The sequence below is a fragment of the Cydia splendana genome, chromosome Z (assembly GCF_910591565.1).
Source record: "Cydia splendana chromosome Z, ilCydSple1.2, whole genome shotgun sequence".
Classification (NCBI taxonomy): domain Eukaryota; kingdom Metazoa; phylum Arthropoda; class Insecta; order Lepidoptera; family Tortricidae; genus Cydia; species Cydia splendana.
The window spans coordinates 26,968,944-26,994,341 of NC_085987.1; the positions used below are offsets into that span (position 1 = coordinate 26,968,944).

The 25,398-nt window shown below is 37.2% G+C and overlaps 1 protein-coding gene across 1 annotated transcript; it reads left to right on the plus strand.

The window, feature by feature from the left end:
* Positions 1-445: 445 nt before the first annotated feature.
* LOC134804775 (succinate dehydrogenase [ubiquinone] flavoprotein subunit, mitochondrial-like) lies at positions 446-24,127 on the plus strand. The gene is made up of 14 exons (XM_063778004.1): positions 446-537; positions 622-673; positions 1,375-1,572; positions 6,784-6,857; positions 8,210-8,382; positions 12,830-12,985; positions 13,381-13,538; positions 16,629-16,793; positions 16,983-17,182; positions 17,855-18,049; positions 18,577-18,721; positions 19,432-19,559; positions 22,121-22,228; positions 22,791-24,127. Exons 1-14 carry the CDS (start codon positions 523-525, stop codon positions 22,941-22,943), a joined length of 1,920 nt encoding a protein of 639 aa, XP_063634074.1. The 5' UTR covers positions 446-522; the 3' UTR covers positions 22,944-24,127.
* The last annotated feature ends 1,271 nt before the right edge of the window (positions 24,128-25,398 follow it).

Below are 25,398 nucleotides of genomic sequence, written 5' to 3' on the forward strand. Positions count from 1 at the left end.
CGTCGAGTTTATTGTAATCGTTATAATATAAGATTTTTTTATATTTTTAGGTGCAATGACTTTAATGACAGCATTGACATTACAGACCAAAGAGAATATAATCACTACGTTTTTTTTACAGACTTTTGTCTGAGTGGCAGTGTCCAGACCTGAGTGCACTTCCGGCCAAGGTGACCTTGAAGTTACAGAGGGACATTTTTGCAACTTTATGATATAGGTAGAAAAGCATGCTTAAACATGCTAGTAGGTTTAGTTTATAGCTAGTAACTAGCACTATCTTTAGGTTAGACCAAGAAAGTTTGCAGCGATTTTGATAGCCCACGCAGTGCAAGTGTTATTTATACGTCATAATTTTCATAGAAGTTTGCTGGCTTGTTAACAACTTGTTACTGGCTTAAAATTACATCAATCGTCAAAATTGACTTGACTAGTCAAAGTCAATTTTTATTACCTATAATAACCATTATTATTTATTGAGAATCGATAAATATAAAACTTACATTTATCAGTCAAACAACAATAATGTGGAAGACACGGGTATGATTTTTTTTGTAATTTGGTAATTAGTAGGTAGAACGTTAAGCGTAGGGATGCTTTTATATCCTTTTATGTTATTCGCAGATACATTTAAACGTCTTAAAGGATCGTCTCCGGTTACAAATATTACGTACAGGTAAAGTGGCTCAATATAACTATATATAAATCAAAGAGATACTTAAGTATACAATTGTATATCATAGGTACTCTTTGCACAACAAAATTTTCGTATCATTGTTTTCATTAAGCCCTTTTCCAAGCCCACTAGGTATGATAGTTAAAGTTTTCTACTCATTACCATCGTCAGCAAGAATGTAGCAGGAAAGGGAATAAACTTAAAATTTTTTGGGAAAGTCTTCCTAAAGTATAGTATGGAAAACCAATTTGTCAGTAGAAAAAGGCACGAAATTCAAATTGTGTATGGGAGCTCGACCCTACACGCCAACATTTTAAAATTGGCCGCCCTTTTCTACTGACAAAGCCAGAATATCATTCATTTTTTATAAGCTTTTATTTAGTTTCACCTGACCGTTGTCTGTCTGTAATCAAATCTTGCAAGTTAAATTTGATCCACTGCCCGGTTTCCAATTGAGCTGAAATTTTGCATACATACGTAAGTACGGTGACAATGCAATATTATGGTATCGTCGAGCTGATCTGATGATGGAGACCGGAGGTGGCCATAGGAACTCTGTGATAAAACAACGAAACCTAATTGTGTTTAAGGTTTTTAGAATTGTCTCGATGAGTTTTAGTTGCCTGTTGAAAGAAAAGTACAGTCGGCGATAAAAGCTTGTACCAAAAATGAAATTTTTGCCAAAAACTTATTATTTGTAGGAAGTCCATGGTTAAGTCGCACGAAAACAACAATACAACATCACAAGCACGACTGCTTGGTGATCGGAGCGGGCGGCGCCGGACTCCGCTCCGCCATCGGCCTGGCGCAGGCCAAATTCTCCGTGGCCTTGGTGTCTAAGCTCTTCCCGACCAGGTCGCACACTATAGCTGCACAGGGTGGGATGAATGCATCCATAGGTAACTTTTGAAATGTATTTACACATATCGTCGGATGAGAATACGTTTGTGCCATATTCATTTTTGAGAAAATCGTTTTTTAGTGATTCCTAAAATAAGAATAACTATAATTGACATTAATCGGTTTTAGAAAAAAAAAACATTTTTGAAAAATGTTGTGCCATATCCGCAATTTACTATAGGATAATAATTACACTCTGTCAACAGAAAATTATCACAAACGTGTGACATATCCACAACTTTTGTGTCATGTCATACATTATACGTTTAACATTTAGGTACTCATTAAAAACGGATATGGCAAAAATAAAAATGCTTTTATTTCATGATTACCACTGTATTTACAATATTTATTTGGTACTATAAATAGTAAACATATATGCCTAAATGATTATACGTTCAATATTTCCTAAATGTAAAACCTTCCGAAAATTTGTTTTTCTTTTTTTTGGTTTTTTTCGCTCTCCTGCAAACCATGTAAGTGGCGTAAGGCACAAACGTATTCTCACCCGACGATATGGGAAAATGTACCGCTGGTTCTGAAATTTCACAGAGTAGGTGACAGTTAAAATATGTTCAAATTTGTCACCACACCAGCTCGTAAAGGCTCTCTTGATTGTGCAAAAACTGATGAAAAAGTCGCATTTTATCCACAAAAGTGGCAAACGAATTTGACATACATTTTGAGTTACATATGTCCTTATGTTTGTTGGTTGGTAGAATTAAATAGACGTTTAGATGATGATTTTGAATGATACATATTTAATATCGTTCATTTGAATTTTATCTGGTTTGACTTTGTTTTATGTTTTACAGTTAGTATTTTCTTCGCGTTGGTGTGGTGAAAAGTTTTCCGTTTCACTCGGTGGCAAAATTTGTTTAACTCTCGTGCCTTTAAACCGGCGGTCGGCATCCTGCGGCCCGCGGGCCGCATGCAGCTCGTGAAACTGTCACTTGCGGCCTGCGAGCCTCTCTGGCTATGTAATATTGAGAAACGACAATGTCTGATAAAGTCATAAATATTAACAAAGTGCGGCCCGCGTCAACTTATTCATCGTTAACTACGCTACTAAAACTACGCAAAAAAAGGTTGCCGACTGCTGCTTTAAACCAGGGACCGTATAACCGGTTTTATTAAATACCTGTATAAAAACTGTCAAACGAATACCGGTTAAAATGTTATACCTATATTCGCATTAGAGGTATTGCTGTCATTCCGTTTTTGTCTTTATCGCTATTTGTACACTAATTGACATAATGAAATACCGGTATTCATTAATACCTCAATAATAACAGGTATTCAGTATACCGGTAATGGTTTTCGTATTTAATACCGGTATTCATTGCACTTGATCAAAGAGTAACCAAAAACTTTGCGACAAGAGGTTAAAGTTGTTGTTAAGTCCTCATGCCAAAGACATATGTAACTTACTATCTATTCTTTTTGCTCATGCTTATATTGATCGCTGTACAAGCGAAAGATTTCATGATTTAACCACGAGCGTAGCAAGTGGTTCGAAATCTGTAAAATTGAGCGTTGCGACCGTTTCAAGGCACGAGGTTAATGAATGAATTAATGAAAATAATTAATCCCAGAAAACATTTCCATATGAAATATGAGCGCCGCGCCGCCAAAATTTTCGCGCCGCCGCAGCCGCCAAAATTCTGCGCTATCGGTGTGGCATCGGCGTGACCTTGTTAGATACTAGAGTCTGTCTAAGCTAACTTTGCACCGATTTGAACAGAACAAAGTGAGGGAGTGTTATTATAATATAAACGTCATATTTTCATAGAATTTTGACATTAACGATGATATTTACACACGTTGTCGTTGCAAATGCTATGCAGATTAGTTTGATCGGGAATTTATTGCTTTTATATAACGTGCTAACAAATTAGGTACCGATATTTTAAGAGATGGTACTTTATATAAAAACAATTAACTTTAAATAGAAATCAAGAAAACTTTTCATATCATATTTTTGTTTTATTTACCGAACAAAAATATAAATTAAAATTATATCTAAAAATAATCATTACGTGCATTTAACCACATAAAGAAAAAAATACATAGAGTGCTCACTCAGAAAAGTCTAATGCTCAACAACTTTCAGCGAATATTAAACAAGGATTAACTGGAACTTTATTTTCAACTCCTTCTGCTTTAATATAGTAGTAGTAGTAGTAAAACACTTTATTGTACAAAAATCAAAACAAAACAGGAAAAATAACATTCGTCATTAGTACAAAGGCGAACTTATGCCTTTAAGGGATCTCTTCCAGTTAACCTTTGAGCAATATAAGTTGTAAATAGTTGTTCAATACAATTTTTGAGACATTTTTGAAATTAATATTCTTTTTAGGGTTCCGTATTTCGTACCAATATCAAGTTGATATCAACTGCAAAAAAGTTTCTTGAAGGGTTTTTATAGGCTTTTAATATCGTACATTTAAGTCACATTCACTCATTGATTCATTCATACTATTTTTGCGATTAGTAGGTGGTCTGTGCGAGCAGTGTGTGTAATCATTCACCTCTCCTGGCGATACGTACATATAATAACTATTATATTTGACTATAGCTACCCGCACTGACTTCGCACGGATTACACAAAACCTTAACAAATTGTACACCTAAACTAAAGCTTCCTCAAAAATCTTTCTATTGATAGCTGAAATCCGCATGAAAATCAGTTGAGTAGGTTTTGATTTGAGTTCATCGTGAACATACATTCATATAGTTACAGACAGACGCGGCGGGGGACTTTGTTTTATAAAGTGTAGTGAATTAGTGATAGATTCAATTAACAGTAACCTCACAATATAAAGAGATGATCATTATGCTGCTTATCTACAGTTAATGTCATGAAAAACTTTTATCCTACCATAATTCAATAAATTAAATGAAATGAAATTAAATGAATTAAGGTTTGAATTCTCTTCGCATAAACCAAGTTTTCAAGGCTACGCCGCCGATTCGCCGCCACCGCCAACCAATTTTGACCGGCGAACCGCCGCCGGCTAAATGCCTATTGGGCGGCGCTAGACGTGCGCGCCGGTCGAAAAAAATTGGGTGGCGGCCCGCCAGAAAAAAATCCACGGCGGCGGCGTGGAATTTTTCAACTTTTCAATATTAAGACGTATAATGAAAAGCCATGCTTAACCCTTAAATCGACAAGGGAAAAAAATCTCAAAAAACTGTGTTAGTATCATTTTTTTGGTGTTATTATCTTATTATGTGGTTGTTTATTGTAGAAAAATCATGAAAAAAATCTATTTATAATAGTTTCGAAAAAAACATAGGTATGTCAAATATGTTGGATGTTGCCAGTCGGTGTAAATAAAAAGATACGCCGCATAATGAAAAGACGTCTAGTATTTTGGACGTTGCCTAGTTAGTATACAGTACTTTATATGCATAAGGTTTTTTTTGTCAAATTCATGTTTTTTTTTAATAAATATAGAATAATTGCATTTTTAATTACAAATACACTTACTGATAATGTCAACTTATGTTATGAACTAAAGTAAAACCTATTATTTTTATATTTTTCCAAAAGCTTTATAGCTCGTAGGTGGTAAAAATTTACCAGTCATTGGCGTCATTTTATTAACATTAAATCAAACTTAGCGGGGTATCGTAGGATGCAGCAACATCTGAGCAATGGTATACAACAATGCATGCAATTTTTTCAATATTTTCGTAAAAAATTTCTCAAATGAAATCGGGTCTGTCTCTTGATGTCTTGATGAACGCACAGGAAAAAAAAACCGTAATAATATTTTTTTATCTATTTGGTTCATTACGTTGCAATACGACAAGTAATGACTTTTTAAAAGATTTTGAAACACCTAAAATACCTCTGTTTAATTCATATTCATAAAAACTACCAGAAAACGTGATAATTTTACTCTTCGCATACTTGGCACTAGTGCCCTGTAATCGACAACGGTTAAAACACTGGACATTATACTTTGTAAATGTGTTTTACCCATAGGTACATGGTACATACAACACATTTTTATGTAAATCGTACTGCCACATAATAAATAGTTAGTATGGTGTTGGTGCGACATAAAATAGTAGAAATTAAATTAAATGACCAAAAAATTTCCGTAAGTAGGTACGTAATTATTGCCATGTTTAAGTAAGTATTTTACGTCAAAAATGTGAGAGTTACGTAGGAAGTGGCGCCCATTTCAACTATTTCTTATCGGACTATAACCTATTACATATTTTAACGCTGCATAATACTGTCTTATAAAAAATATTCGGCGCGCATTTTAATCTACCGGCGGCGGCGGCGGCGCGCGGACTCCTTATGGCGGCGGCGCGCACGTCTAATCGGCGCTCATATATTTGAGATTATAAACTACATACGTAATAAAATACAATTAAATCAACAAAAAAAAAACAATTAAATGAATCAAATGAACGCTATTAAATATTTATCATTGAAAATCATCACCTAACAGCTAATTTTACCAGCCAACATGAAAACGGGCATTCTAAGATCCGGATCTTAAGTATTTACAACTTTACAAGCGGGCCGGACAACGTCCTTGACGAGTAGCGAAGGAACGAATCGTGGTACTACTACAACCGGTATTGGCACTTACTTATTACCGGTAATAGCTTTAGGAGTAAACTATCAAATAGTGGTATTTGTTGTCAATTGGCTAAACCGGTAACACTATTGAATACCGGTATTCGAATACCTCTATTCGGAGCTTAAGTGATATAAATACCCAAATTCAAATTACACCGGTTATACCTCAATAATAACCTGTAGTCAGAATACCGGTAACGGTCCCTGCTTTAAACCATTGAAACCCTCGCAACGAGCACAATTCCACTTTTAAACCACTCGTTTCAGTCGTGGTTCAATTTTGCAATCTTTCGCTTGCTCGAGATCAATATTAGCACGTGCAGTTACACAACAACTTTGCCCCCTTGTTAAACAAATAATACTATAAAAGTTTTGTATGTATTTCATTCTATTAATCATGCTGTAGCGATAGTTATAACACAGAGGCACTTATTTATACTTATAATTAGTACGAGCGTGTGTACTTAACATGCACTCCATGATAAACAGTCTCATTTACATAGTAATTACCTAAATGGTGACAGATTGACGTTTAGGGAAGTGAGCCCTCTGAGTGATAACAGGATCTAAAACTCGCAACTTTTTGTGTTGACATTTTCAGGCAGTATGCACGAGGACGACTGGCGCTGGCACTTTTATGACACAGTCAAAGGTTCTGATTGGTTAGGCGATCAGGTTAGGAGTAAATAATTTATTCCGCTACTTAGTGCTATCCGCACCTCTACGGTTATCGTAAAGGGGCCCACTGATCACCAGTTCGCTGGACGATATCAGCCTGTCAGTTAAACGCAAAATTTAACAGCTCCGAACAACTGACAGGCTGATATCGTCCGGCGAACTGGTAATCTGTGGGCCCCTTATAAGACCATAATCTCGACTATGCTTTTGTAATATGGAATCCCAAATAATATATAATAAATGACTACCGTTGCCATTGACATGGTACAAAAGCGGTTCCTGAGGTGAAAACCGATTCCTTATAGAGTTAGACCAAGAAAAGTCTGCAACGATTTTGATAGTTATTTTCAACGTCAAACTTCTATGAAATTATGACGTATAAATAACACTGGCACTGCGTATGTTATCAAAATTGCTGCAGACTTTTCATGGTCTAACTCTAGACTGACAGGTAAAAAAACTCCTACATTGCTCTTCTTAAAAAATCCAAACTTCCATATCTTGAGGCTGTTTAATATTTGTAGAGATCATAATAAAAGTTCTGAACTTCTTAAGCAACTTAACTGTAGAGTCCATGCGCGTAGTGCACGCTTACTTCGATCCCTCGCCTCATTCGCAACCCCACCCCGCTATCTTCGAGCTACGTCTGCGCTCGCGGAGTGCACCGTAATTGTGATGCGTACATCCAACTGCAAAAGTGCATGGCCACTTTATGAATGAATTCCATTCATAATGTGTTCATGCAATTTTGCAGCTTCCTGTACAATACCTTTTGGGTTTCAGTGGACATCTTTAATAACAGTAGACCTCAATTCCTATAAGAAAAATTACTAAAATTTGCAGTAGGTAGTACAGACTTATATTATACATATGCATTAGTACCTAGTGTGGTTAGTCTCTTTGGTAAGGGTACCTAATAATAAACTTTTTCACCACACCAACTGGTAAAAACCTTTCGTGATTGAACAATCAAACTGATAGCATAAGTTGCACAAAGTTTATTCACATGATGTAGGCAAAGTAATCAAATGCAAATTTTGAGTTGTTTTCTTATGTTTGCTGGTAGAATTGACTTTTAAATTATGATTTTGAATGAAAAATATGTATTTAATAACATTCATTTGGATTTGATTTTGTTTGGTATCTTATACAGTTAATATTTTCTTCGGGTTGGTGTGGTGAAAAAGTTTGAGCTTCACTCGGGGGCAAATTCTGTTTAACCCTCGTGCTTTGAAACCCTCGTGCTTTATCAGTATTAATATATATAGCGGTTAATGTATAGCGGTTTAATAACAACTTTGCCCCCGAGTGAAACAAATAATTATTAAACTAGCCATATTCGAAAACAGGATTCAATCCATTACCTTACTCGCGAGGCACCATACGCTGTATATGAACTGGAAAATATGGGGATGCCTTTTTCGAGGACGGCGGAAGGCAAGATATATCAGAGACAATTTGGAGGTGGCACCACACACAGGGGCAAGAAAGTGGCAAAGAGGACCTGCGCCGCAGAAGACCGGTATCATACGTTTTGAATTATTCTCTTATCAACGGAGTTATGTTCCATAATTTAGAACACCTCACCTGCTTAGCTACTTCTGCTGCTGACTACACATACTCGTAAGATTTTTAACCACTTGTCAATGTTGCCAAATAAAAGTGTACTTGGAATTTCACTTAATATTATAAATACCCGCCATCTATGGAACACTTGACCAACTAGATAGTTAATGACACACCGTTCCTGCACTTTAACGCCATCTCTGGGGTGGTATGGGGTAACTTAACTATTGTATCTTTCCGTGCAAGTCCCTCCCTTGAACGTAAATAGTATTGTGGCAGCACTGGCGTTAGCGTTGGCGTAATCCGAACTGAATATTATACTCGTAGAGCAAGGCCTATTGACTTCCTTGAAACGATGTGACCCTTCAAAATTGTATATGTGTTGTCCGTTCCCAGACGAGATTGCCAGTAATTAACATAAAAATATTTTACTACAGCAACATTGCTAGAACTGGCTTTGTATATACGATTTCTAGGAACAAATGAAATTATTTTATCATATATATTTTGATTTGTATTTTATGAAGTAGTCATATGTAAATTATTATTTATATTTTGATATATGTAAATTGTTATCTATTATATTTCAGTTTGTCTTTGTCTATGTTCATAAAATCTACGAAGGGTAGACGTGCCTCTACCCTCCTTAATAAAATTAAAAAAAAAACTTTGTCAATAGGCCTCTTTGATAGGCCTTGATTTGGGTCTGGCCGGTAAGAACATAGGTCATTACAAAAGTCTGTAATGTCAATGCTGTCAGTAAAGTAATTTAACGCAAAAATATCATATCAGTTTTCATATAAAACGATTTATTCACTTGAAATATATTTATTTAGGTTCCTATTAATTTTTAAAATAAAAACTATTCATATGTACGAGCAACATATCTAAATGCGTCTTCGCACAGACAGGCTTAGTTAAAATTAAACCGTTGTCTCTCTTCCTTCCTTGCTGTATCCGGCAATGGCGACTTTATCAACAATTCTTATCCGGATTATGAAAAGCCCTAATGTGTGTGGAAACCGTTGTAGTAAACCAGAAACAGCGATAATTTCAAGGTAAGAAATATATTAATATTTAAATAAAAATGAGCGTACTAAATTACCAAATTCAAATATAATAATTTAATCTTACTATCCCCGTAAACCCGCGGACGTTATATCGCGTCCGAAATTATAATCAAAATTCATCATAGATGTAAAACTTCACATTGTTTGAGCTGGTAAATTTAGACCCTAGGAATTAACGACGTTGGTAATTAGGAAGTTAGATTATATTGTTTAATTTGTGACTATTTTGTTTTAGAAATTGAATCAATCAAATTGATGGCTTGAACGTGAGATAATAATATATTATAATCCTGGGCCGTCATATGATTTCTTGGAAAAAGCTCAAAGGGCACGTATCTGCCGCATATCCAGACTAGTTTCCCGGTGATCAAGAACGCCGCGCGGAGCTGTGAAGCAGAAAATGTCCGATAACCGGATAGATGTAATAACAACTTGTAACCATTTGCCATATCAATGTATGTATTCATATGTAATACTCCTAACATATATACAGTAATGCTAATAGGAATGAAAATATTTATATCTTAATACGTAACTTTTTGTTACCTTTTATATTTGACGAATTTCTAAATATAGTACCTAATCATTATCTTTTAACGTATTTTTTTATTTATTTGTGATATGCTAATTTAAGAGCCCAACAACGTGCACACTAGCGCCACTGCTAAATAATCGTGATTATTTAAATTTAAAAAAGGGGCCGCTACGGACTGTATTGTGTATTTAAGTACCTTTTGAATACATCAAACTAGTATTTAAGTTGCTGGATTTGTCGATCTATGTGCTCAAAACAAAAACGGCCGTTTTAACTTTGGACGGGTAGATTGACGAATCCAGTAACATAAAAACTAGTTTAATGTATTCAGTAGTGGCGCTAGTGTGCATGTTGATGGGCTCTTAAAAACCTGACCCCAACAAAAAAGAAAAAAATACAAAAAGAAATTCCCTCTCCGGGATTCGAACCCAGGACCATTAGCTCCCTGAACTGGATTACTGCCAATACCCGCTAGGCTAAACGAGTTGTCAATTCTAATTACAATGGTATCCTACCAGAGCGCTAGTAGTATAAACGAACTTTTGAAAGGGACATTTTTTTGTATGGAGTTATCGTTCTTCTCCTAGTGAGTATTATATTCTTTGTCGTAGAGTCTGGCTACTGAAATATTACACAAAGTTTTGGAGGGAAATTCAAAAAAATCTTGGACTGGTCACAATTTGTGTAGTAGGAATTATAGTTTTGATACTAGAAAATATTTTTGAATTTCTGTGCACACGTAAGGTACCTACCTAAGGAAATAAATTAAATATTAGTTGACGTACACTCAAAGTCAGCGCACATAATTTCTACCACTTTGTAAAGTAGAGCCAACGATAAACACACATGTTTACGTTCCAGTGTTTTGATTTTATTGATATTTTCCAGAACTTCTAGTTTATCCGTTTCTTTACACACTTTTGTCCTGTTGATGACATTCAGGTATTAATAAATTCACGTACTTAATCAAAGTTATAGGCAAATGTTAGAACTAGTACTTAAAGTATCAAAATATATAGAGCACCGACCTACTAAATTGTTTTCGCTTTCACTTCACGTCGACTTCGCACATCGTCGTAATTTTTTAAGAGCTTAAATAGTAGTTTGCGGACCTCACTCGGTATAGTCATTCTTAATATTATTTAAAATAAACCCCTTATAAACCGCAAACAATTTAAATGAGTGACTTAAATTGACAACTGACTTTAAGCTTTTTTTTTAATCATAGACAAAAGGGAATATTAGGCAAAGCTCTGCGAAGGTAGCACCTTTGTGACACATACAGTAAACAAACCACATTGACACATCACACGTCACGTCAATCACATGGCCTACCGCGAAACAATAAAATCGAAATTTCGTTATCTAATCTCTCTATCACTCTTGCATATTCGAGCGATAAAGAGGCAGATAACTAAATTTCGATTTTCGCGTTTACCGGTAGGCCCTTGTTAACAAACCGCGTTTATGCATCAATGTCATATTTTATTGTCTGTGAAAACTTGTCAAAAAACAGTTTAAGGCACAGTATGTATAAGTTAGTCTATGAATTTACTGAGTCGGTAGTGCTGCACTCTGGCGGCAGAACATTGCAGTAACATCCCCTAATGGTGATACCACAAGGAAATATCTGTCAACAATATTTGGCTAGCCAGACTTCTATACCTATGTATGTCAGCGTACGACCGTAAAATCCACCAGATCAAGAAAGCCTAGGCATATTCATGAAACGCCGATATTCACGCTTGGTGAACGGATTTAGATGCAAATAATTAAATAGTTCGAGTTCCGTGGAAGGACATAGGATAGCTTTTATCACAAGATGGAGCAATTGAGATTCTGCATCCAACACAAAATTGCACATCTAAATGTAGTTGTAGGTATTAGGTACCTAATCATAACTTAAACTAGCGACCCGCCCCGGCTTCACACGGGTTGCACAAAATCTTAACTAATTATACACTTAAAACCCCCTTATTCATAAAACTTTACGGGCCAGATTTAGTAAAAATGACAGATAAAGACAAACGATTCATAGGTAATTCAGGCCAGTAACGCATTTATGAATAAAGCCATTAAACCTTCCTCAAGAATCACTCTTTTGATAGGTGAAAACCGCATGATAGATAAATCCGTTAAGTAGTTTTGAGTTTAACGCGAACATACATACATACAAACAGACAGACGCGGCGGGGGACTTTGTTTTATAATATGTAGTGATAGTGGCAAAGGTGTTTGTTACATAGCAATAAAATTCTTCACGGAAAAAACGTGGCTCGGAAATCAAGAAAAAGTCATTCTCGGATAGATGGCGCACACACCTTTGGCCTATGGTCGGCTAGATGGCGTGACGACACCGTTTCATATTTAACAATTTTAACACATAGATATCAGTGAATGAACATGGGTTTATACTAATATATAAATAATAAAAACATGTATCCATATATATACATTTTTTAGTTAATTTTATACGTTTTCATTTTGAGTTTCAGTCGTGTGTCGATAGATGGCAGTAAATTTACTGTGACTACAAAATTTACTATGACAGGACCCCTCTATACTATCTATTCTCTTTGATTGTACTTAATTCGTACACATATAAGTCTATAGCATACGCTAACACACTTTCATGCATCCAACTTAGTAACACAATGGAATCAATTAACTTTAGACTAAGTAGGTAATTACAGATGCTTAACTATGTACAATTTTTATGCAATTCACTCATAAATTTATAAGAAACTACTCACACTACGGACACTAGCATGTATGTACTTGTATATATTGTGCCACAGCACGGGCCACGCGCTCCTCCACACGCTGTACGGCTACAGCACTCAGTTCAGCAACATCAACCTGTTCTCGGAGTTTTTCGTGCTGGACTTGCTGTACCAGGACGGCGCTGTCGTTGGCGCCATTGCCATAGACATGGACGATTCCAGTATACACAGGTATTTTGCTGTCTCCGATATCTTTGTTTGTCGTGAAGGCATATGCAGGGTAACCGGGGTATACATGCTAATATTTTTACTGTATTTTGTGTGCAATGGCCTAAAAAGCGCAGTGGCTTAACGCGGGTTCAAACCCCGGCTCGTACCAATGAGTTTTTCGGAACTTATGTACGAAATATCATTTGATATTTACCAGTCGCTTTTCGGTGAAGGAAAACGTCGTGAGGAAACCGGACTAATCCCAATAAGGCCTAGTTTCCCCTCTGGGTTGGAAGGTCAGATGGCAGTCGCTTTCGTAAAAACTAGTAGCTACGTCAAATCTTGGGATTAGCAGGCTCCCATTAGCCGTGGCAAAAATGCCGGGATAACGCGAGGAACACTAATTTTGTGTGCAGGTTTCAGGCAAAGAACACGGTGATAGCGACAGGCGGGTACCCGCGCATGTACTTCTCGTGCACGGCCGCGCACACGTGCACGGGCGACGGCTGCGCCATGGCCGCGCGCCTCGGCCTGCCGCTGCAGGACATGGAGTTTATACAGTTCCATCCCACTGGTATCGTTACAACACATCTTTCAATGCTTTACTAAAAGGCTATGAAGACAATTCACATAATAATATAACTATGAATTGCTCCGCAATTTTTTTGTTACAAATATACATAAAAGATCCACCAATGATCTGTGGAGACCGAGAGTGTCACTGTTAGTGTTAATACTCGTAATTAGGTACCAAGAAAATAATCACCTTAATTCGAACCTACGTTATCGGTGATCGATAATAATGACATCGAATTATATCATTGCAATAAATAGTTTGGAACAACCCATTTTTTAAGATCATCAATATCAAGTCGCGAACCAGTGCTTCACATGCATTTAAGAACCATAGTGTGTAACGAAAGATTCCCCCTATTCGTGATGCACTTGCAAACTATTTATTATTTATTTATACTTGCGAATTATTCGCATATATTATATCACATATCGTATCTTATATCACTACCGTACAGAAAGGACACTTCCTACAAAACCGAAGTTTGACAGCGATTCAGGGTCGAATCGTGCTATCCCTTTCTAACGGGATCCTTTTAATTTACCGAAACTTTTTTGACCAAATTTCGTTTCCCAACCAAATTTTACCAACTGCACGTTTGTCAACTCAATCTTTCCCATATGAACATTTAACAAACTTAAATTCCGACAAATGATCATTTCCCAAACTATTACTTTGCAACTTTTATAAGACCAACTGTTTTTTTTCCAAATGTTTTACTTAGACTATAAATGTTCGCTCAAATTTATTTTCGTCAAATGAATCACTGGACAAAATTATTTTTTCCAAAAATATCTTTACTTAAAAAATGTTTGTTCAAACAAATGTATTGCAAAACCACTACTGGACAAATTATGTCTATCCAAAACATTAGGTTATTAAAAATGTGTTACGGCTAGGTTAGGTAAAGTGGGTGCTTAGTTTGGTTTGGGAAACTAAACAGCCCGAAAGCTGCCCAAAAAACCACTATTACCTAGGTAGGTTCGTGAGTTACCTTGTGTTCCTTAGAGCGGTTGCCAAGTCTCACTTGCTTTAAAAAAAGGGATTGTAATATGCAACAATTGTTTTTTTATTAATTAAGTCATACTTTAGAATATGTTGCGTTAGTCTAAACCACGCGAAAGCTACCAAAAGGGGGGGACGGGGGGGCGAAGCCCCCGAAAGGGGGGCTCGGGGGGCGAAGCCCCCCGCATTGAAAAAACACTACAGTATTACGTATATTTCCACCTAGATAGGTTCGTTAGTTACCTTGTGTTCCTCAGAGCAGAAAATAGAAGCCCCGCGAAGCGGGGCTTCGTCGACCGGCTGCCGGGTCTCACTTACTTTAAAAAAAGGGATTGTTATCGGAGCTCCCCGCATTGTAAAAACACTACAGTATTACCTGTATTTTTACCTAGATAGGTTCGTTAGTTACCTTGTGTTCCTCAGAGCAGAAAATAGAAGCCCCGCGAAGCGAGAAGCGGGGCTTCGTCGACCGGCTGCCGAGTCTCACTTGCTTTAAAAAAGGGGATTGTAATATGCAACAATTGTTTTTTTATTAATTAAGTCATACTTTAGAATATGTTGCGTTAGTCTAAACCACGCGAAAGCTACCAAAAGGGGGGACGGGGGGGCGAAGCCCCCCGAAAGGGGGGCTCGGGGGGCGAAGCCCCCCGCATTGAAAAAACACTACAGTATTACGTATATTTCCACCTAGATAGGTTCGTTAGTTACCTTGTGTTCCTTAGAGCAGAAAATAGAAGCCCCGCGAAGCGGGGCTTCGTCGACCGGCTGCCGGGTCTCACTTACTTAAAAAAAGGGATTGTTATCGGAGCCCCCCGCATTGTAAAAACACTACAGTATTACCTGTATTTTTACCTAGATAGGTTCGTTAGTTACCTTGTGTTCCTCAGAGCAGAAAATAGAAGCCCCGCGAAGCGAGAAGCGGGGCTTCGTCGACCGGCTGCCGAGTCTCACTTGTTAACGATTATTAATTAAGTCATACTTTAGAATATGTTGCGTTAGTCTAAACCACGCGAAAGCTACCAAAAGGGGGGACGGGGGGCGAAGCCCCCCGAAAGGGGGGCTCGGGGGGCGAAGCCCCCCGCATTAAAAGACACTACAGTATTACGTATATTTCCACCTAGATAGGTTCGTTAGTTACCTTGTGTTCCTCAGAGCAGAAAATAGAAGCCCCGCGAAGCGGGGCTTCGTCGACCGGCTACCAGGTCTCACTTGCTTTATAAAAAGGGATTGTTATCGATGAAAAAAAAACATAAATGAGCCACCCTACAGATAATAATTTTTGACATTTGTTCTGTAATATTTGCCATTACTAAATTTGGAATTATTTAAAGTATTTATTAAATAAATAACAAAATGTGAAATAATAATTGTCAAAATAAGAAAATGACAAAATACAATAGTTTGTCACGTTTAGTTTTGGTTTTTGTATTCTTTGGTAAGTACTCATTTGGAGAAATTAAAATTTGTTCAAATAAAAATTGGCAATTTCTTTTTTTGATAACTGTTACATTTGTCATGTTTTGTTATGGTTTTTGTATTCTTTGCCAACTAATACTTTCGAGTAATTAAAATTTGGTAAAATAAATGTTGCCAAAGTAAGGAAATGTCAAAATATTTTTTTGCATATCGTTCTCTTGGAAAATATTTTTTTTCGACTTGTTTAGTTGGGAAATGATTAGTTGGATTTTATATTTTTGGGATAAATTGTTTGGGATATGAAAATCTGGCAAAAATATTTCGGTAATCCATTAGTAACCCCTTTCTAACTTATGGTACTATCCGTTTCGACTATTTAGGGTTGTCAAAATTCAAGTAATTATCTGTGGTCGTGCACGCAAAGGGACGTCAAGTTGTGTCAACCCTAATAATTATTTGCTCGGAGCAATACTGAGCCGAACGGAACCGAGTTTGCCCTAAGTCAGGAGTGTCTCCCCACTGGCAGTATCATGAGTTGTGTTTACCTATACATAGGTATGTATATTAATGATATCAGGACAGGATACCACCTACTCGGGCGTTGCCTTGCTCTAGCCTAGGTCTAGATACCAAAATAATACCATTATAGCATGTTTATACTATATTCAGGTATGTACGGATCGGGTTGCCTCATGACCGAAGGTTCTCGTGGCGAAGGTGGTTACCTCGTGAACAGCGAGGGCGTTCGTTTTATGGAAAAATATGCACCAAATGCTAAAGATCTAGCCAGTAGAGATGTTGTATCCAGGTCGATGGCTACGGAAATTCGTGACGGTAATTAGAGAGAAATATATACAAGCACTTAGTTTATAGACAATTTTCAAAGCAAAATATCTATCAGAATACTGAATTGTAACATTTTATGAATTACGGCTTTGATGCTCATAAAGTATTTGTTATAAAATACAACCTTTTGGCTAGAGAAGCAACTTCGTGACTCTTACAGACGATTTTGTAATGTAGGTCGCGGAGTAGGACCCAAGAAAGATCATATCTACCTCCAGCTCCACCATCTCGGGGCGGAGACCATCAAGAAGCGGCTGCCAGGCATCGCGGAGACGGCCAAGACCTTCACCGGGGCCGACGTGTACACGGAACCGGTGCCCGTGCTGCCCACTGTGCACTACACCATGGGAGGAATACCTATTAATTACAAAGGAGAGGTGACTGTTCAAATATCAATATTGGTCACTAAAAAGAAAGGTAGGCAACAGTCTTATCATCTCTTTATCCATCCCTGACCTGTAGACACGGGCAATAAGTAAAAAACATCACCCATATTTTTACAGTCAACTGTAAAAATATGCGACAAATCATCTCAAAAATATGTCCCATAACTCTTAACTATGTCAGTGAATTAAGAACTAGGTATGGGACAACTAGGTATGGGGAACTCGTTTTTGAGTAAGTCGTCTACACCCATATTTTTACAGTTGACTGTACAGACACATAATAGAATCTATACGTGTACTTTTAAAGATCTGTTGAACCTTTGTCAGAACTACCTACTTCCCCACCAATGTAATTTTGTTCTTGTCTAGGGGAAAATACAGTTAACCCTTTAGTCCGTAGCGGCAACATACTTGGCATCATACTTAAAACAAAAACGCATCTCTACTTTAAGAATTACGGTTCGAAATCGAATGAATAGAAAGGAATGTCAAATCGTTAAAGGAATTTCTGAGTCCAGCTACCTAAGTGTTCGCGGTACGTCAGGAGTCAGGAACGCATATAAGTTTATCTTTTTTTTGCCATTATCAATATATGTATAGTCACAAAACGTGGTTAGTTCGTTGTTAATACGAAACATTAAATCCTATTTTCTATACGATCAGGTGATCCACCATCAGAACGGCAGCGACGTCGTAGTGCCGGGCCTACACGGGGCCGGCGAGGCGATCAGTAACTGCCACGGGGCCAACCGGCTCGGGGCCAACTCTATCCTCGACGTCGTGGTGTTTGGCAGGGCTATAGGGAACAACATTGCGAAAATAGCCGTGCCCGGAGAGAAGCAGCCAGACTTAAGAGATGTGAGTTTAGCTTTTAACTAGTAATTCTAATTAAATACTATTAAGTACCCATGGATGCTTAATATCTTATCTATCTAAATATTACGTACTTAATTATAGGGGTACATGGCTGTGACGCCGCCCTATAGTTTTTTTAAAAATCAGTACCTGTGGTCACTTCACAGTGATGTCTCTAAAAATCGTAAATTGATCTTGTTTTTTTTTGCGATGTTAACATTATTACCTAGTTATATATTAATTTATTCATAAAACTTTACGGGCCTGATTTAGTTAAATTATGTTTTATCCCTTTCTTACAAATATATAAGTCAAAATGTCAGATTAAGGACAAACGATTATTAGCTAATTGACGTTTGTAGCGCGTTTATGAATAAGGGGGTTAATCTTTGGTCAGTGAAATATTTATCAGGACTTAGATAAAAAGAACTTGCAAATAAATTCCAATGAACCATTTCAAATAAATGGCATCCAAAAAATAATTTCTATTAAATTTTAACATAAATTATATTAACAATCGGTCCTTTCAGAACTTGTGTGATGTAACCTTAGACAACTATGATAGAATCAGATCGGCATCCGGCACTTTGGGCCCGCATGAACTGAGAGGGAAAATGAGAGTTACTATGCAGTCTAAATGTGGTGTATTCCGCACCCAAAGTTTATTGGATGAAGGTATTTGTCAATTTTATCAACGAATTGTATTAGGAGCAAACTATAGTTTGAATAATCTCAGGTGAATTTTTCGAGTTCGAGTGCTAATCCGTTAAACAAAAGCCTTTGTTTCTTTTAAGAGCGGTCTACAGCCACGTGCCAAAGCAACCATATAGTTTAAAAAGCAACTATCGTGATAGTATTAAGGTTCAAATTCATATGACAGCTTGTTCAGAGAACAATTAGGGTGGTCTTGTTTTTAGAGATAGCAAAAACGTGTTATCTCCGAATAAGCTGATTCAAGAATTTGAACCATATAATTAGAATGGTAAATTTGCTTTTTGAATGGGTTTGTTCCCGTTACTTACGTCGGGGCTATTAGCAGTAAGCATTGTAACCACTGCATAAAGGAAACAATATCTTTTGTTTAACGGATTAGGGTCCGAGCCCGAAAAATTCACCTGAGATTATTCAAACTATACACGCTGCGGTTATCGCATAAAACAACCGCGCGCTTTAAAGTAGCCTATAGCTACAGTACAGCAGTGAGCACTCTAAGCTTACTTTCTCTATGCCAGTGTTCAGAAATCATCGTACACAGCCAATTGTGTCTTTCCAAAGACCGATGTTTATTATCACCGGGTACTTGTATCTCTTATAGTTTTTGCTTTCCCTCACCGCCCTATTTCGATGAAGTATCCTGTATATAAACACTTTTTAATGTATTGCAGCTCATAAAGAGATCCAAGAATGGTACAACGCATTCGGGCTTGTATACGTGAGGGATAAAGGATGCAACTGGAATACCGACGTGATCGAAACCTTGGAACTACAGAACATGTTGCAACTAGCGGTTCAGGTCGGACCGGCCTTCAGGGATTATAGTTCATCATCCTCATCTATCCTCCTAAGTCCTAGAGTATTTTTTGCAGTTTTGAATTTGACATTATTTTATTCCGTTACAGTTCAAAATTCAATTTGATTTTGTCTTTTATAAGGACATCGGGACTAAGGAGGCTATATCGTATTAATAAAGTTCTAACTTGTCTTAAACAAAATAATTGTGTTAAGTGCGACTCGTCCGTAGGTAGGTACGTACCGAGCATCCTGTAACCTACCATTAGGTACCTATTCATTTTCCCCCAATTACAACGTTCACATTAAAAAAACGACAAACACCAACAATCTGGGTTATCGCCGAACGTAACTTATGCCGAAAAGATACGCTGTTTCGACGAGATGCTTTTGTTTATAAGTACAAACCTCTTTTTAACCGACTTCAATTTCATAGAAGGAGGAGGTTCTGTATTCGGTTGTGGCTATGTTTTTTTTAATTTTTTTTTATGTATGTTCATCGATTACTCCGAGAATCGTGGGCCGATTTGAGTAAATCTTTTTTTGTTCGAAAGAAGGTACTTCCAAGGTAGTCCCACATTAATCTGGCGCTGTTCTGATGATGGGATCCATGAGGAATTGAGGGAACTCCTCAATTTTTAAATGCACATGTAAGGTGATTTGGGTGTTTTCTTAAGCAACTCCAGCATTTTCTCTCGAAAACCACCAATTTGATGAAGTGGACCTGATGATGATGATTGTTTTGATGATAATCATGACGATTTGTTAAAATGTACGACGTTCAGCGATTATTCCGAGACCCGTGGTCCGATTTGAGCAATTATTTTTTTGTTTGAAGGGAACTGCCTCCAAGAGCGCCCCACATTAATCTGGTGCTGTTCTGATGATGGGATCCGTGAAGAATTGAGGGAACTCCTCAATTTTTAAAGGCACATGTATGGTGATTTGGGTATTGTCTTAAGCAAATCAAGCATTTCCTCTTGAAAACCACTAATTTGATGGAGTGGACCTGATGATGATGATTGTTGATGATAAATGATGATGATTTTATAAGTGTAGATTACTCCGGAACCCGTGGTCCGATTTGAGTAATTATTTTTTTGTTTGAATGAAGTTACCTCCAAGGTGTTCCCATAATATTGTTGGTTATAATCTGGTGACGGAATTCATAAGGAAATGAGGGAACTCCTCAATTTTTAAAGGTACGAGTATGGCGACATCGTTGTTTTTTTTAGTAACTCAAACATTTCCTCCCGTTAATAACCCATTTGATGAAGTACAACTGTAGCCTTAACACGAGTTTGACACTACATATTCGCTAACGTCTTCGTAACTTATTTTCTATACATCTCGCTCGCACTAATAGGATGCCACTACGAGCGAGACGCATAGAAAGTAAGTTACGCACACGCTAGCGAATATGTCAGTGTTAGACTTATGGTAAGGCTACTGAGGAGTCGGGAAATGGCGGTTGAAGGGTTGGTGGTTCAAGCTTCAGGGTCGAGGGGTTCCGTGATCAGGGGTTGATGTGCTGTGAGGTTGAGTGATCTGGGGGTTGAGGGATTGGGTCAGTGGCGGGTCGGAGGATGGATTTTGTGTTTGTGCACTGTAGTGACAGGAATGATTACGAATTTAGTGAGACGCATCATTATTCTTTTCATTCATGCGTCATGCGTCACTCATAAGCTGTTAACAATGCCTTACAGTTAAAAATGGAAAAATAAAAACTTTTACAAAAAAAAAGAAAACCGACTTCAAAGAGGATAAAATAAAATATAATCCGTTTTTAAGTATATGCGTTACTAACTGATATGTTTGAAGTCGGTGCCAAGACAAATAGTAACAATACTGGTCAAAAATAATCAGCTTTATATCTATAAATCACATTACAACTGTACTAATAGGTCTTATAATACTGAAAGTAATTCTGTCTGTCTCTTTGTCACCTTTTCAGCTAAACAACTGCCATGTAAACTGGTGAAATTTGCCATGCAGGTAAAAAGTTAAAGCCCTGTAGATGGTTCTTGAATTGTTTTATATTTTGAAATCAAGTTCTCTGGATAAGAGGCGGGAAATAACTCAGTCCCAATCCCAACAGTTCGAAAATTAGTAAAAATTGCTCTTTAAAAAACATATCGGGCAATCGCATTGGTTTTATACTAGTACCGACAAACATGGTACGTACTGCGCCAAGGTGGATTGACAGTGGGTTCTTAGGTATCTACAGAAAGTATGATCATTGCTGTCGTGTAAGGCAATCCAACGTACATACATATAGCCACATTGTTATCGGATCGCCCTAAAATCATGGTATGCTTAAAATTTGACTTGGCACCGACTTCAAACATATCAGTTAGTAACGCATATACTTAAAAACGGATTATATTTTATTTTATCCTTTTTGAAGTCGGTTTTCTTTTTTTTTTGTAAAAGTTTTTATTTATACATAGTCATACTGACATGGTCCGACACACGCTTGGACGATTTTTTTTATCTTACATACCTATTTGTTTATGCTTTTTTATATAATAATAAATAATTGAACTATACCCGTTGACCGTGCAGGTGGTGGCAGCGGCCCGCAACCGTGTTGAGAGCCGCGGGGCGCACTTCCGAGACGACTACCCCAAGAGGCTGGACGAGCTCGATTACAGCAAGGACACTAGTGGCCAGGTAGGCACAATCCACACTTGAAGGAGGATCAAAAAAATCTGTTTATTTCATAAAAAAAACATGCATATTTACAAACTTAACTACAAATCTTAAATTAAAAAGATTTTTTGAGTTAAGGAGTCTAGGTATTCATATATAATTAATTATACACTACTATTACAGTTTTATTATATTTTTACAAGATAGGGGATTCGATTGTTCTCTCATTTTATTTTAAGCATGTGTTTCTTTATAATGTATCTAGCTTGCCCACATGTTCGATCTCCTAATGAGCTTATTCAAACCAGGCTCGAGACTATTTCGCCAACAACATAGATAGCTAGATATAGACATATAGTTAGCTCATTTTAATTTTAAGGGAAGGGACTATCAAAGTAGGTTTCAATGTGTTTTTAATACTTACGTGGCTGTAACTTGCGAATGCTTGTAAATCTAGAGAGTAACTACATATGTACAACAAGCGCAGAGTTAAGAGAAAGAGAGCGCTCTCTTAATGTTTATATTGCATTGTTTTTTTAAACGTTCTCTTCGTTTTCTATCTTTTTAACTGTAATTGTTCCAGACAAAGAAGCCTATAGAGGAGCATTGGCGGAAACACACGTTCACCAATGTAGACCTGTGTTCGGGTAACGTGACCATCTCCTACCGGCCTGTCATCGACACGACGCTGGACAACGAGGTCGACTGGGTGCCGCCGGTGCCGCGCGTCTATTGAACACTGACCACAGGACCGGCACACTTCGTCGTAGGTAATTGACGAATAGTCGTCGTTCCGTACTCCCCGACAAAAGAGATCTGAAATGTGAACATTACTTATACATGACTATTTTACTTTCGTTATGTACTCGTACAACTGATTAATATTTCATGTATTTCACACGGTTTACTAACGAATGGGCCAAAAACGTTTCCCAAAGTATCACATCCCAAACTATGTTTCCCAAATTATCATTTCCCAAAAAAATGTTTGGCAAAACAACTTATCGCAATTTTTCAGTTAGCAATAATCTTTTTTGGCAAGTTATTGTTTAGCAAATAATTACTTGGACAAGTTTCATTTTACCAAATATTATTTAGTCAAATGTATCATTAAGCATAACAGCATACAGCGATGGCATACAATTTACATACCAATAGATATTTTTATTTTTGCTTTTATTTGAAATACTTAATCCCGACCTTGGTTGTTTTATCATTTTGGTTATGTTTTACGCATACGGATGTGATTAGTTGCACCATAAACATAATTTATAATTTTTAAGAAAAAGAAACCGATTTCTATGGGAGCCGGTGTAGATGGTGCACTATGTAGAACAGGAGGTAAAACCACCCATTTTTCTAGTAGCATTTCGTTTCTGTAAGGGTCGTAGTTCTAGCCTAACCTAACCCACTTCTCTGATAGCAGTTCGGTTCTGTGAGGATAGCAGTTCGAACCTAATCAAATCCACTTTTCTAGTAGCATTTCGTTTCTGTAAGGCTCGCAGTTCTAACCTAACCTAACCCACTTTTGTTCGATCCTGTGAGGATCGCAGTTCAAACCTAACCTAACCCACTTAACGGCTTTTTTGGAATATAATATTAGCCAATAAAAAACGTTTGCTAAATATTTTTTTGTCCTAACAACATTTGACAAAGTAAAACTATGCCAAGTGATAATTTGACCAAATAAATTATATGCGAAGTGTAACTTTGCTAAAAGTTCCTTTGGGAAATGAAACTATTGCGATAAGTTTGTTGGGAAGTGAAATTTGGCGAAAGGTATTTGGCCCAAACGAAAGTACACCATTTCACACAATACATAAGTACATAATGTTCTTTGCCGAGACACTTTCAATTAGAGTATAAAAGTGATAGATTAATTTTATTTTACTTCAAATTGTTAATTAAACTAGCTCAAATCTAAAACTTGTTGTTTTTGTACTGACTTCAAATAAATTTAGAGCAGTAATTCATACTTAATTTGACGACTGGCGATTATTTGATATTTGATGTCTGGTGCACTTAGATACCTACGTCAAGTACGATTAAATTAAATTAAGTACTTAGTGCTCAAAAGGTTAAGAATAGGTATTTTCCTACTTGGAGTTAGGTGGGCTGTCCTTGTGGTAAGTTAATCTTTGATTTAATGTCTACTCACAGTAGTTTGACGTGTATTTTTCTCAAAATTGTTATGTAAATTAAGAAAGTCGCGTTAGAACATACACATTTTTTGTATTTATGTACTTATTCGCAAAACATTCCGTACTCGACTGTATATATAGTGTAACTTGCCCCAGCGATGTATACTAAGTGGCCTAGTTGTGGGTGAGAGTCATAACGGGTCACGTGTGGCGAGGTGTCTCGTAAGGGTTGTGAGTAACAGAGAGTATGCGGCCCGAGGGGTTGGTGCGTGCGCGGCGGCCGCGCCCTGCTCGGCCAGGTGTTGCATCAAATCAATCTGCTGAGGCGCCTGTCAATTAATCAAATTGATGCTTTGTTCTAGACGGGTGTTCGACAAAGCAATTTGTTCAAATTAGAGCTCCTTGTGGAAGATGCTATTGTACACAAGCGCATGGAAAGTGAAGTTAAATAGTTCATGCATAATATACCTACTTAGATATTGTGAGGATTAGGTACGCCACTTTAACTCTAAAGTATGTAATTGTAATTAATCTGTCCGTTTGAGCTTATAGGTACAACGTCTAGCGTTAGACTCGCACGGTGGTCCGACATAGTGGCCCGAGGTGACAGGTAGCGGTAAAGGCACATAAAAATATTTATATTTAATGACTCTATGGACTCGCATTATTTAAAACATACTTATAAAATAACTAGCGACCCGCCCCGGCTTCGCACGGGTTACACAAAACCGTAATAAATTATACACCTAAACCTTCCTCAAAAATAATTCTACTGATAGATGAAAACCGCATGAAAATCCGTTCAGTAGATTTTGAGTTTATCGCGAACATACATATACACAGACAGACGCGGCGGGGGATTCTGTTTTATAAAGTGTAGTGATTAAGCAATAGGTATTTTCATGTCAATTATGCTAAGAGCAGAAATGTTATCAGGTATTCTAAATGCTTGCTGGGTGATTATGAAGTTATTACTGTTATTAGGTATACGAAGTGATTATATTCTCTTTGGTCATTATCACGAATGACAAATAGTGATTAAGATGGACA